General features: G+C 39.7%; 1 protein-coding gene across 4 annotated transcripts in view; it reads left to right on the top strand.

Moving 5' to 3' along the window:
* Nucleotides 1-13,596, top strand: part of rgs12a (regulator of G protein signaling 12a) — a 38,545-nt gene extending 24,949 nt beyond the window's left edge. For 3 of the 4 annotated variants that reach the window (XM_059354871.1, XM_059354873.1, XM_059354874.1), the window contains 14 exons: nt 561-593; nt 1,520-1,689; nt 2,623-2,715; nt 3,893-4,036; nt 5,120-5,302; nt 5,712-5,859; nt 7,114-7,211; nt 8,514-8,699; nt 9,029-9,102; nt 9,220-9,346; nt 9,799-9,895; nt 10,750-10,808; nt 11,278-11,389; nt 11,609-13,596. In XM_059354871.1, the coding sequence (XP_059210854.1) occupies nt 561-593; nt 1,520-1,689; nt 2,623-2,715; nt 3,893-4,036; nt 5,120-5,302; nt 5,712-5,859; nt 7,114-7,211; nt 8,514-8,699; nt 9,029-9,102; nt 9,220-9,346; nt 9,799-9,895; nt 10,750-10,808; nt 11,278-11,389; nt 11,609-12,171 (2,087 nt within the window). In that variant the 3' untranslated portion in view covers nt 12,172-13,596. The remainder of the gene's footprint in view (nt 1-560; nt 594-1,519; nt 1,690-2,622; nt 2,716-3,892; nt 4,037-5,119; nt 5,303-5,711; nt 5,860-7,113; nt 7,212-8,513; nt 8,700-9,028; nt 9,103-9,219; nt 9,347-9,798; nt 9,896-10,749; nt 10,809-11,277; nt 11,390-11,608) is intronic. The other variant, XM_059354872.1, reaches the window with a different exon arrangement.
* The last annotated feature ends 419 nt before the right edge of the window (nt 13,597-14,015 follow it).

The following is a 14,015-nucleotide window of genomic DNA, read 5'->3' as shown; positions in this document are numbered from 1 at the left end:
TCCTAATACATTAAACCAAGTCCAAACAAGTGGCTTGTCAGCAAACTTTAGACAGGGACTTTCAGCAGTGTGGGGAAAACCAGCCATTTGGCCACATTGTAAAAAGAAAATCAGTTTCTCAGAAGGACATACGAAACGACACATCTACTCATTCAGTTAGACTTATTGCTCATACACAAGGATGAACTGTATGTTTATAAAGGTCATGTAGAGGCCACCTTAGTAATAATCTGACAGACCTCACTGTCAGGCTGTTAGTTACGTCATGTACTATTTACAGTACTTTTATTTTGCCTCAGTTGAACTACACCTATTTGTAAACCCACCCTACTTTTTGTGCAGGCGTGTTGGCAGGATGTAGCACTGCACCTTACATGACCTACTGTAGTGAGAACATTTCTATTCTCAACAGCAAAGATACACTGTGTTAATACCAGTTTCCTGTGCCAGCCGGTTGATTTTCAGCAGAATGACAACAGCTATGTGTCTGTAACAAATCTCACTGTCAACCTTTTGTTTTTCTGTTTTTACTGTTCGCTCCCTGCCTGCTCGGCCCACAGTTCTAAAGTGGCCATCTGCTGCCATGATAGCAGGTACTGTGTAGGCCAAAGCCCCCACTTTAGTTGACCAGCAGTCCCGGATCCTCCAGTCCCCCTCTTTGTGTCCCTTTAATCATGCATGTCCCCGCTCTCCTTTCTTCTTTTATTCTGCTTTCTCTCCTTGTGTCTCCTCCTGTGCTCCTCTCTTACCAAGCTGCTCTTTCTTAGCTACAATCAGATCTGCTGGCTTTGTGCTACACACATTCCCCACGACATACTTTGAACTTTGACATTCACTTATTGTGTAGTCACTGATGAAAGGTATAGCAAAGGGTACAGTGAAAATCCATTAGCTTTCCTTTCAAATCCCTTGACCTTTACCTTATGGCTAATCCATTTTCTGTTTCTAATCAAATTTTGTACAGTTACGGGGCACCTTTTGGCTATCTATTATGTCTAGATTATTTTGTTCCATCTCATAACTCCAAAAGGATCAAGACTTTTATTAAATTGCTGGCAACTTATTTGTCTTTCCCTTTTCCTGTAATTTCCGTAAGTGTGCTGTGACTGAAAGTTTTAGGGTTAATAGCTGCCATTAGTTAAATTAGCACTAGACCCCAAGTCTGATGTTGTTCAAATGTTAAAAATGTGCTGTTTATTGGGCTTTTCTTGCTTGCATTTTTATCAAAAATCTAATTTGTGAGGGCCTTTTAAAGAGGTGAACCAATGCAAGATATGTTTTGTTAAAGCCTTCGTAGAGTATGCCAAGAAATGTCTTTATAAAAGCCATGTTCTCCTCCAAGGATTAAAATAACTCAATTGTCAAACAAAAGAAAAGCACATAAAAATGCTCAAATCCACAGGAATATTTCAAAGGTTGAAAGGTCACAGAGGAGAAGCTCAAACATTCCCTCTGGCCTGAATCACCCTTTAACACTGAAGCCCTCTAACCTCTGAAATCTGCTCTCTCCGTCTCACAGACTATAGCGGAGTCCAGTTGCAGGGCTGCTGCAGCCAGAGCAGCCTGAACAGTAATGGCAGTCTTCCAGGAGCAGGCAGTCTTCGAGGGGTTCCTGAGCAGCGCGTGGCCAGCTGGGCCGCCTGCTTCGAGCGCCTCCTCCAAGACTCAGTGGGTGTGCGCTACTTCTCGGTAAGAAAAGTTTCTTAAGTTGATTGAATTCTGTCAGACGTAACCGAAAAGTGTTATGAAAAACAGCTGATGTGAAGTGTCTTTGTGCTTCAGATTGAAGGGTGAAAAAAGTGGGCGAGCAGTGAGATTTTCTGTTGGTTCTGCTTATTAATTCTGTTTCTTATTGAAGCATTTTTTTTTTTCATTTATGGCATGTTTGGAACAAACAAAGAAAAATACTTACACAATAAAACTTGTGCTTGTGGCTCTTCCATTAGCTGATCATTGACCAGTGTGTCTGCAGTAGGGACGTGATAACTGCTGCATTCTTATGCAGTGCTTTGTCATGTTAAGCTTCAAATATCATCAATGCATTGGTTCAGCTGGACTTGGCTCACTTTTGGTACCAGGAGCATTTAACAATTTCCCTCTACATTTTGTTGTTTTCCATATTTTGGAAATCTTTATAACACAGGAGACATGGCCAATGTGTGACCACTATATGGCTTGAAGTTTCCAGATGTATGACAAACAAATCCTAAGTTTATAGAGATTTTGATTAGGTTCAGTCAGTCAGTTTCTTTGTCACTCAAGATCAGTCAAGGTACAGTGAAACGTAGTACCAAGTTCAGAACCAGTTCTCATTATCCAACCTTAGTGATTACAGGCACCTCATTTGTGTTACCTCCCACATAAAAGATGGTCTTGAATTTAGCCCACAACACCTTCAGAAGGCTCAAACATTAAGTTCTGGCGTCCCAGAACCACCTCGCTCCTCACCTTCCCTCAGCACTGATCAGAGCGCCCACACTGTCCTGCGCCTACACTTACACCATTCTTTTTCACAACATTACACCCAATAATTTCTTTCCTCACTACTGGTTTTAACAACAACAGCACTGGCAAAATGATTTTGAGATCATATAGAAACTCTTGTACTGTGTGTCTCCACAGGAATTTCTCAAGAAAGAATTCAGTGAGGAGAATATCTTGTTCTGGCAGGCCTGCGAATATTTCAGTCATGTCCCTGCAACTGATAAAAAGCAGGTAAGTCCACAGTATGAAGCAAATCCCATTGCTTCAAACATATACACTGGTTTAAATGACTCCTAAGTTTTTTGTTTTATAACCAATTCAAATAATATAAAGTCTATGTGTGACTTCTCCTCACAGATTACATAATAAGTGCCTTTTCCTTTCCCAAATTATATAATTTCAATATATTTTAGAGGCTAATTGCTGCCAGAAAAAAAGATGAAATCCTGTTAACTTTGTTAAGAAAAAAGGAGCCTGTAAGTCATTATATTGAGAAACTTTCTCAAAGTAATGACATAGGATCTCAAAATTAGGAGAAACAAAAGATACTAACTTATTATTTTGAGATACTAAGTCATTAGTTTGCAATATTAGGTCATTGTTTTTGGAAAACTAGAATATTAGGTCTTTATTAGGTCATTTTAAGAAAATGTCTCATAATTTTGAGCTACAAAGTCATTATTTTGAGATAGTTTGTCCTTATATTTTGATAATTAGTCATTATTTTGAAATACTTAGTCCTTAATTTGTGAGACTTACTATTATTTTGACAAGTCCTTACATTTTGATAATTAGTCCTTATTTTAAGATAGTAAGTCTTTTTTTTTCTTGAAAACTTATAATTTATTGTGGGATATTAGGTCTTTATTAGGTCATTTTCAGAAAATGTCTCATAATTTTGAGCTACAAATTCATTACTTGAGTTAGTTAGTCCTTATTTTAAGATACTTAGTCATCATTTTTTAAATATTATGCAGAACTTAGTCTTTTTTTAGTCATTACTTTGAGAAAGTTGACTTCCGTAAAATTGCGTGCAACATATACAGTCATGGAAAAAATGATTAGACCACCCTTGTTTTCTTCAATTTTCTTGTTCATTTTAATGCCTGGTACAACTAAAGGTACATTTGAACAAAAATAGCTCATAAAAGTTTAATTATAACGATTTTGGTTATTATCAAGAAAACCATGGAAAATGGCTCAATATCAGCTCGTAAATTAAACTCATATGAGCTTTTTTTGTTGTTATCATTATATTTGTCCAAGCAAATGTACCTTTAGTTGTACCAGGCATTAAAATGAACAAGAAACTAAAGAAAACAATGGTTTAATATTTCTTTCCATGACTGTATGAATAAAAAACCAGATAATAAGACATGTATGATGTATCAAACCTCTTGTCCTGCAGTTGTCCCAGAGAGCTGGAGAGATCTACAACAACTTCCTGTCCAGCAAGGCCACCATGCCGGTCAACATCGACAGCCAGGCCCAGCTGGCCGACGACGTCCTCACCTCCCCACGGCCCGACATGTTCAAGACCCAGCAGCTACAGGTACCCACAACACAGTAGCAGTAGGGAGGTTAAATCTATTGGTTGGTGAATACTATTTTACTTTCACAGTTATTTATGTTTTTGGTAAATTTTGACTTTTTATCGGACGAAGAACTATATTTGGTAACTTCAGTGGATATCAAAATGAGGTCCCCATGTCTCTCTGTGAGGTCGTAGCACCACATGGATTTCTTCCAGATAATCAGCAAAGATCAGGCTACGTCACAGAGGTAATATTTTGAGAAAAAAGTTGCAAATTTACTAGATTAAAGTGGCATATCTACAAGAAAAAAAAGTCGCAGATTCAAGAGATTTAAAGTGGCAAATCTGCGGGAAAAAAGTTACAGATTTACGAGAAAAAAGTGAAAAAAACAACAACTTTTTTCTTGCAGATTCACCACTTTAAATCTCATAAATCTACACATTTTTTTTCTCATAGATGTGCCACTTTAATCTCGTAAATTAATTTCTCAAAATATTACCCCCCTCCCCCGGGTCCTTATGTTGTTTTTTTTACACATTCTGACAGTATGTAATATCCTCCAATATTCTCTAGGGTTGAATTTTGGAATTTGCAAGTATTTCAATGAGTGCCCTATTAAGGGTGAAATAATTTAGCTGTTCAATATCATCAATATCAACAGTGGAGATCAAGAGGTTTTTCTTGACAGTAGGGGGCTTAGTTCTCATCTAGCCTTTAGTCACTTTGCACAAGCATATTGGGTTTTTTCTGTGGCCATCTGGGTTTGTTTATGAAAGGGCTGTGAGCCTTTAGCAGAGAGATAAACACAAACTGGCATCCACCCACAGAGAATCTAGCGCATAGTGTACACACAGACACATAGACATGCAGGCAGAGATGTGTATATTTCCAGCATGATAAAATGTTCAGACACCTGTCATAACATCAGCTGTAACCATATGTTAACACTAGTAGTTTCCTCTGTCTGTCTCTCATTTTCTCTTCACTCACTCACTTCTTTTTGACCTGACATGCCTCTTTATGTATCTCTGCTCTCCATCACTTTCACTCTTTTGTTTTGTTTTTCTTACAAACACCACTCCTCTCCTTCTCATTTACAGATCTTCAACCTGATGAAGTTTGACAGTTATTCAAGATTCCTCAAATCCTCCCTTTACCAAGAGTGCATGCGTGCTGAGGTGGATGGCCGACCCCTGCCGGACCCGTATCAGATCCCCTGCAGTCCTGCTCCGTCCAAACACAGCGCCAGCTCTGACCGCTCCACTCTGTCCACGCCCAAAAAGGTGCCACTGTTGCTTTTAAACTCTACCTAGTGTTGTCACGATACTAAAATGTTCAACTCGATACCGATACTCAGGAAAATATTTGATACTCGATACCATTTTCGATACTACAAGGATAAAAACAAAGACCCCAAAATGTAACAGAAATATTTTGATTAACAAGAAAAATGCAACATGTAAAAATTAACAGAACCACAGGTTAAATATTTATAATAAAAACAGTCATGCAAAAAGAAACTCGATGCTTTTGAAAATGAGTATTGTATCCGGATACAACGTTTTAGTATCGATACTTTTTTGAGTATCGATACTTTTGACAACCCTAACTGTACCTGTCACAAAAACAAAAAGTATTGACATCGCTCCTCAGTCCCGTACTGCAGCTAAAATCTTTGTTTTTAACCAACAGGATGGCAGAAAGCAGAGGTCGGGGAGGTCACTGAACGAAGACAGCAGCGAGAGCGCCGACAAGAAACGTGGCATCTTCTTCTCGTGGTCCCGCAACAGGAGCTTCGGGAAAGGGCCGAAGAAGAAGGAAATAGGAGATATTAACCTCGGTAAGAACTGATTTAACAAGCCGTTTACTTCCAGAGAAACACACAAACTTCCAAAGGGCTGATGTGTCCTTGAACAAGACACCAGATCTCTTCCAGCTCCAGGGTTGCCATGAGCTCCGAGCGGGGGAGGCATGGAGAGACTCAGCTGGTCATCAGAGTTACACACAGCGCTGCTACGATCCAAAACAACTTAATGCAACACTGCTATTTTCATACATGGAAGAGAGTGTTTTAGGATGGTAAATGCCAAAATCTAGCTCATGATGATAATGTGAAACAGAAACAGAGATTTTGCTTATTATAATATCAAATTATATCTTAAACTTTGTCTTCTTGTCAAGTTGCACATTTTTAAAATGTAATTTTCTGATTTTGTGAATACCTTAGTAATGGTTCCTCATTTTTTGTTTGTATATATCCTGTGAAAGCATACGTTTCCATAGAGGTAAACAAAATATACATGATACTTATAATCTCTATTTCAATCAAGCAATGTTTCTTTCTTGAAAAAATTGAATTTACAGTCATGGAAAAAAATATTAGACCATCTTTGATTTCTTCATTTTCTTGTTCATTTTAATGCCTGGTACATCTAAAGGTACATTTGCTTGGACAAATATAATGATAACAACAAAAAAGCTTAAAAGAGTAAATTAAGAGCTGATATCTAGACATTTTCCATGGTTTTCTTGATAACGATTTAGGTTGTTATCAAGAAAACCATGGAAAATGGCTAGATATCAGCTCTTAAATTAAAGTCTTATGAGCTATTTTTGTTGTTATCATTATATTTGACCTAAAAAAATGTACCTTTATTTGTACCAGGCATTAAAAGGAACAAGAAATTAAAGAAAACAATGGTCTAATAATTTTTTCCGTGACCCTACATGTATTTCATACTGGTGTGCTGCACTTACATTTAGTGAAACACCAACTGTTTATTTACAAATATCTTCTTTTTTACATGGATTTTTATTGATTTATTGTGCCCTTACATTCTCTGCCATGACAAAAAGTTAAAATAACAATAAAATAAAGGGCTAAAATAACAAATATCTTCTTTGATGTCATACACTTTTTTGCCTGCCAAGATTTTGTGGTGTTGAACCAGATCATCAATCAAACCATAGTAATTAGTCATGCTATAGCTTTTTTGCGCTGTCTTGGTGTTGCACTTTGTGTCGTTCAGTGGAAGCAGTGTGCTCATGTCTCTTATCTGCATGAACTCATGGTCCTCTGTGTTGTTTTGTGCAGACTACTGGGGCAGTAATGGGCGGAGGGAGTCCCAGGGCTCCTTGTCGTCCGGTACCAGTCTGGAGATGGCGACTTCCTGCTCTGCTGGCAAGATTGAGGTAAGATTCCTCTGGACAGATTGCCATGGCAACACAGAGCCCAGTGTCTGGTGAAGCTATCATAATAGGCCAGAGTTTTCTTTTTTTTTTTTTTTTTTTTTTACTTGTCAGCCCACTCATTGTTTGTTTATGGATGGCATAAATCAGAGAGTAAAGAAGAGCTAGCTAAAATTACAACTGAAACAGCATAGTTAACACTTGTGAATAACGAAGGACATTTTTGGCTTTTCATTTTCATTTCGGCTGTGTTTATGCATATGGCATAACATTTTGGCATGTGTGTATTTTTTTTCCATTTGTGGAAGTTGAACTTCAGCACCTATAATAAGTCTATAATCAACTTGGTAACCAAAATACACTCGGACCCATAAATTAAAAATGTCCCGATTAAAAACCATGATTTTTGACCACACGGCCATTACAGCATAAAATCATGCATCCTATTTTATCACACCTTAAATCCAGAGCCCTGGCTTCAAGCTCGTAGTTTTGATTGAGCGTTTATTTTGCTGCTGGATTATGGAGCACTGCAGTGTTTGATGCAATGAATCAAAGTCATTGTTGGTGCCCATCATTGACATATCCCAGACTGTGAAAAAAGATTTCCAATAGCACTTAGAGAAACATAAAAATAATTACATTTTTGTGATTTTTTTCAACATATTTGAAGGTATGAACAAGAGTGGAGTTGGTTTAAAATCTATTTCAATGAAAGTTGAAAATAATATAAATATATAATATAATTAGAGAGACAGTTTTGTCCTGGTCCTGTTTTTTTTTTTTTTAATCACGCTGCACAAATAAATACAAATGCATCAAAATTAATGTTTTTTGGTAATCACTGACATATCTCAAACTGTAACAGCATAAAATTTAGTGTGCAGGGAAAAAATATATATTTTTTTCTTCAATGGCTTAAAAATATGAAAATGAATGAATATTTGGCATTATCACCAGGGCTGATTTAAAACAAAAACAAAAACTGGCACATCCAGACAAAGAATATGAGGCGCTGAAAAGAAGAAAATGTCAGAGAATAAATAATAGAGTCTGCACACAATCTCCCATTCATTAAATTATTTATTTGGTCAAATAAATAAATGTTCATGGGAGTTTTATTTTATTTTTGGAAGGAGGATTTAACTCAGTGTAAGTGGGAAATAGTGATATATCATTTTATGGCTGTTTTTGGACACAGAGCAACCTTTTTAAAGGGGTGTACAAGGATTAACACCTATAAACTGTAATCCAGTCTAATCTCCTGGTAAATTAAGCCTTTTTTCTCCAATCTTGTACCTTTAGTCTGATAATCGCCACTCAGTATGGGAGCGCTCCTCCAAACAATGCAGCGTGGTGCTTCCTGACGGCTCCTGCTCCTCTCTCAGTCTCCGGCCCGGCGCCTCCATAAGGGAAGTCCTCCAAGATCTCTGTCAGAGCATTAGTGTCAACATCGCTGCTGTCGACCTCTTCCTGGTGGGAGGGGAGAAGGTGAGGGCCAACAGATTACTGACAAACATTAAAAACATCTGCTGCAGATAGATGCACAACTCCTCCTGAATGAATTGACTCAGCTGCTGTTTGTTATAAATCAAACTTGGATAAATAAACACGGTACGACTATGCTTACTGTTTAAACATGTTTTATTTTGTAAGGAGTCATTGTTAGAAGTTAAGTGAAAAAAGCTGAGGAGGATTACAGTAGACAATAGGTCTGTTAGTGACTGTATGAAGAGTTTACAGTATTAGTTACAGTGTAGTATTGGCTCCTGGGGGCTTTATGTGTTGCTAATGTGTACTTTAATCTTTTTTCCTCTCAGCCTCTGGTGTTGGACCAGGACTGCATGACACTCAGCTCACGAGACCTGAGGGTGGAGAAGCGGACCTTGTTTAGGTGTGATTAATCAATCAAAGTTGACTTTGAATTGCCATTTCCTGTTGAATGTCACATTTTCTGTCTATGCTGTGATGTCTGTGCTGACATTTACTGGTGCTTGTTCTCTGCTCCCAGACTGGACCTGGTCCCCATTAACCGCTCCGTGGGGCTAAAAGCCAAACCTACCAAACCAGTCACTGAGGTCCTGCGTCCCGTGGTGGCCAAGTACGGCCTCCACCTCAGCGATCTTGTGGCCAAAATAGTAAGTCTTCCGCGGCGGCTACAATGGCCTTAATCTGTTTGAAGCTCCTGTGTGTCCAGGGAGCAGTGTGTGACAGAGCCACAGGGTGGAGCATCACGGTCAGGGGAGGAAGCAACCGCATCCTTTTCCATCTCTACACGGTGGTTAGCACTCAGACTCTGAAGGATGGAGCACCAGGGCTATCATTAAGAATGACGACACTCCTCAAACATGCCAACTCTTTACTCCTCCCCTTAACCCTGCCACATGATTTATTTTAGTCCTGTGGGTTTCCAGGCATTATAACTGTATTATACAGTAAGCTAGAGCTGAAAGATAAATTAACAAAGGCTCATGAATTCAAATGTCAGCCATGAGCTCAATATTCTAAGAGAAATTGTAACATATTGAGACTTCTGCACATCAGGTGAAGATACTAATGTGTTGACCATCAAATTGTGTTTTGGTTTTAGAGCGGAGAAACTGAGCCTTTGGACCTGGGCGCCCCCATCTCCAGTTTGGATGGTTTGCGAGTTGTTTTGGAACGAAGTGACCCAGCTGCTGCGAAAGGTATTACCATCAAACACAAGGAATATTATACACTGACAAAATAAGAACTTATAATGCTGATTTTCAGGTTCATTCTTGTATTTTGGGTGTTTACTTGCTCTAATGTTAAAAAACACTTAATTATTCTCATATTGTCCATCTAGATACACCTGTATTCACCTGCTCCTGTTTGTTTAAGCCCCTCCCTCACAAAAAACCCCAGTCTGCTCTAATTGGTCAGTGTTTCCAGATCTTCCACACCTGTGCTTAGGAGTCTCTATACAGTCATTTAAACCATGGAATTACTGTAACAGAGTACATCAGCACTTTATCCCCTAAATATCAGCAATAAAAGCTTCTAAACACAATCTAATTAAAATCCAGCAGGAAGTTAACAACATGGACGACCAGCATTACATGTCTCCCTGACATTAGCATATAGCTACATGTAGCAGTGTAGTGTTCAGGACAGTAGGAAACCAGAGGTTTTGGCTCACAGTTATTACTTTTACATACATTTACCACATTATTTTAAACTTTGGCCAAGTTTAATATGAACACACAACATTAAAACATTATAGATATATATATATAACAGAAAATGAGCGAAAAGCACAATAGGTCCCCTTTAATTTAAATGTAAATGGATCTGAGAAGTTGTATTTTCCCCTTGAAACCTGTCAACAACTGGCTTTTGTTGTTTGCCCTTCCCCAAGCTGACACCAGAAATGTAACTTGTAAATTGTAAACCATGTTCCACTGATTACCATATTCAAGTATTGGAGAGTGTCCTCTCCTCTCTTCTCTGTCTAGCTCATCAACTTCTCAACCTGATGAATTTTTCATGTACCTCTCTGTGTCCCTCTTTCAAACAGACAAATCCAAGTCTTCCTCCCTCAAAAACCACCCTCCAACCAGGAGTTTTTCTGCTGCAGTAAGTACACAAAACGTCTTTATTGTCATCCAAAAGGTCTCTGTGGTGTTTTGTCCTTTTCTATTGCTGCACTGCTTCTGCAACATTCAGTATCATGTAATGGTGTTAATCTCTATTAACATTTACAGTCTTTGACAAGCTTTAATTGGTGTGTATTTCCTGATTTGTTTGTATTCTCTGCCCTAACACCGCCTGCAGCTGACTCACTCCTCATATTTTCCATGCTTGAGTTATTGCACCATATGAAGGCAGATAGTCTCGCTGTAGATGCTAGCAGGGTCAGTCAAGACTCAGAGCAAGCAGATGGACCAGCTCATCTTCATATGAGGGTCTCAGTGAATCTGGACACTCTGCTCAGTAGAGTGCTTGGCAGCTCATGTTTAGCCTCCCCCCCCTCCCCCCCTCCATCCCTACATCCCTCCATCCCTCCATCCCCTAACAGAGTGCATTGTTATTGTTGCATCTGCAGGGAGATGAGAGGTCAACACCAAAGGACTTTTCTGTGAGAGCAAGTGGACCAGACTCAGCACTCCCAGGGGAAAAGAGAAAACAGAAAAAGATTAATATAGATGAAGCTGAAGGTAAATCCCTCTTTCCTTCTTTCTCTTTCTCTTTTTGTTGACTTATTGGTGGATTTCTTAGCTTTGCTTTGCCTCGGGACTAACTGATGTGTTTGGCAGCTCTGGAGGTTATTTTCTCTGTCAGGCTGCGTCGCTGCATGTTAAACCTCAACTAATCCTGTTCTTCCAGCTGCTCACCTCAGAGTTTAAGTGAGCGAACTTGTTTGATGTGTCTTTCAGAATTCTTTGAGCTGCTGAGCCGGGCGCAGAGCACCCGAGCCAACGATCAGCGCGGACTCCTGAGCAAAGAAGACCTGGTGCTTCCCGACTTCCTGCGCCTGACCCCGCCCACCTCCATCTCCGTCTCCTCCGACCTGGCCTGCTCCACTCCTGACCGACGGGAGAACGGCGTCTCCTCGCGGGGGGCCCTCAGCGCCAGCCTCCGCTCGGAGAGCCTGGACTCCTCGCTCAGCTCCAGTGCTAATGGACACTCCAGGCGCTGCCTGATGCCCCCTCCTCGCCACCCGACTTTTGGCACCCACCTGTCCCCAATCCCCCGGCCCCTCGACACCCGGCCCAGCCTCCGCACCGTGGAGGAGGACGCCAACAGCGACCTGACCCTGGTCGGAGAGGGCGACATCAGCAGCCCCAACAGCACCCTGCTGCCTCCGTCCCCGTCCCCCCTGCCGTCCTTCGACAGCAGCCTGCCTGAAGCCAACTTCACCCCGCCGCCGCCGCCCTACCCCCAGCCTCAGGACGCAGGTGGAGAGGGAAAGTCCACTTCAGGTATTTCTACAGTGTAACAAAGCAGTGGTCCGTGTGTCTGCGTGTGTGTCGTATGTGCGTGTGTGCTGGTCTGAACCGACCACCTTCGTGATAAAACTCCCTCTACACTGACTCTGATGCACTTTAATGACAAATTGATACTGACTCTTTCTCAGTTTGCCGTTCATTTAAACTGATTTGTTTTTATTAAACTTAGCAAAGCATGTGTGTGATTGATCCTAATTACACTCAGACTATCTTGTAAATAGTGATGTGTATATTTTGTTCAGTGAGTAACGTTTACTTGGATGTCACTTCACACGCCACAAATCATTAGGTTGGCCATATGACTGGGATCATTTTATTCCGGTTAGATATTAAGTTTATTTTGTCCTTTTGGGTGCATGAGAATCCTGATGTAACTGACTGCAGAGCTCATGAATATGAATAATATATGCATAGAACATATAGATTAATACAAAAGCATAATTCATTCACTTGAGAGAAAAATATTTGGCCTGTTTTTCTGAATTAATTAGATAATTATCTAATTAGTTCTGGAAAATAATTCTGCTCATGTTTATATCTAAATAATTTAATTCAGAAATACAAAAACTGCTTAAAAAAACGAAATGGGACTAAAATTTTTTTTTTTTTCTGAAGTAAAGAGGTAATTATCACAGCAATTTGATAATTCATAATAATCTTATTAATTAAAAGAATGAGTAAAACATTATCAACAATTATCTCAGTGATTCAGATTTCTTTTGCTTAAAAATTCTGTATTTTTAATGTGATAATTATGTCATTATTATTAAAAACTCAGATAATTATCTCATTAATTCAGAGAAAAACGAGAGTAAAGTGTTATCCCCATGATGTAATTTCTAAAAAAGTCAGAACGATGGGGCAAATATTTTTTTATCATGTGGAGGCGTCATGCTTCTGTAGGCTGATGACATCATTATCTGAAAGCACTGTAGTCAGTGAACTCTACTTAAAATTATCATTCAGAAAAAATGAAAGTGATGAGGTTAGCAGCTGGTATCATTGCTCCATTATGTACAATAGTAGAAAATCAGAGCCGTGAAATTGTTTTCCAGTGTTGAACCTGCGAATGCTAAACAGTCATTACAAAACAAATGCTGTATTCCTCTTCATCCCACCACCTCACGTTAAGAGCAACTCAACAATGTCCAAAGGCTTCTTTTTTTATTCTGAAACTCTCTAAAACAGGTGAGTCATTACATGGTGTCAGCTGCTGTTGAAGCAATTTCAACAATGGTGAAACTAATTAGTCATTGGAGGACAAGTACTCCTTAGCACTGGTGACATTGTTGAATTGCCTGTCATCCTTTATCTGGGTCATTCTCTCTCTCTACATTCCTGTTGTAGATAATCACTGCCAATAAACTCTGTACCTGTGATTGAGTAGATCTAATAAATGTTAGAATTTGAAATCACTCTTGTCTGTCTTTTTACACGTTTGTATGCTCAGTTTTCTGTCCCCCCCCCCCTCCTCCTCCATCACCACCACCTCTCCGCCTCCGCATGCCTCCTCCCGTTCTCCCTTAGCTCTGTCTCATTTTGTCTTGTGGCTTCCTACTCTCATCAGCTCCCACTCCTTTGTGTACTTTTCTGTGTGTGCGCTCGTTTCAGGGTGTCGCTGCTAGCTGTGTGTGTGTGTGTGTGTCTCTGTGTGTGTGTGTTGCGCTCAGATTTCTCAGTGTGGTGTTTGTGCGGCGTCGTTAAACGTGGCTTGGTGTACCTGCCTGGTGTGATGTGGTTCAGTGGGTTGTTGCTGTGTTGTGTGTTGTGTGTAGCTTGTGGATCTTGTTGTTAAACTTGTGTTGTCACAGCGTTGTGTGCTGGGCTGTTGCAT

This window comes from Centropristis striata, chromosome 17, assembly GCF_030273125.1.
Source record: "Centropristis striata isolate RG_2023a ecotype Rhode Island chromosome 17, C.striata_1.0, whole genome shotgun sequence".
Taxonomy (NCBI): domain Eukaryota; kingdom Metazoa; phylum Chordata; class Actinopteri; order Perciformes; family Serranidae; genus Centropristis; species Centropristis striata.
This window is presented reverse-complemented; position numbering and strand designations above follow the sequence as displayed.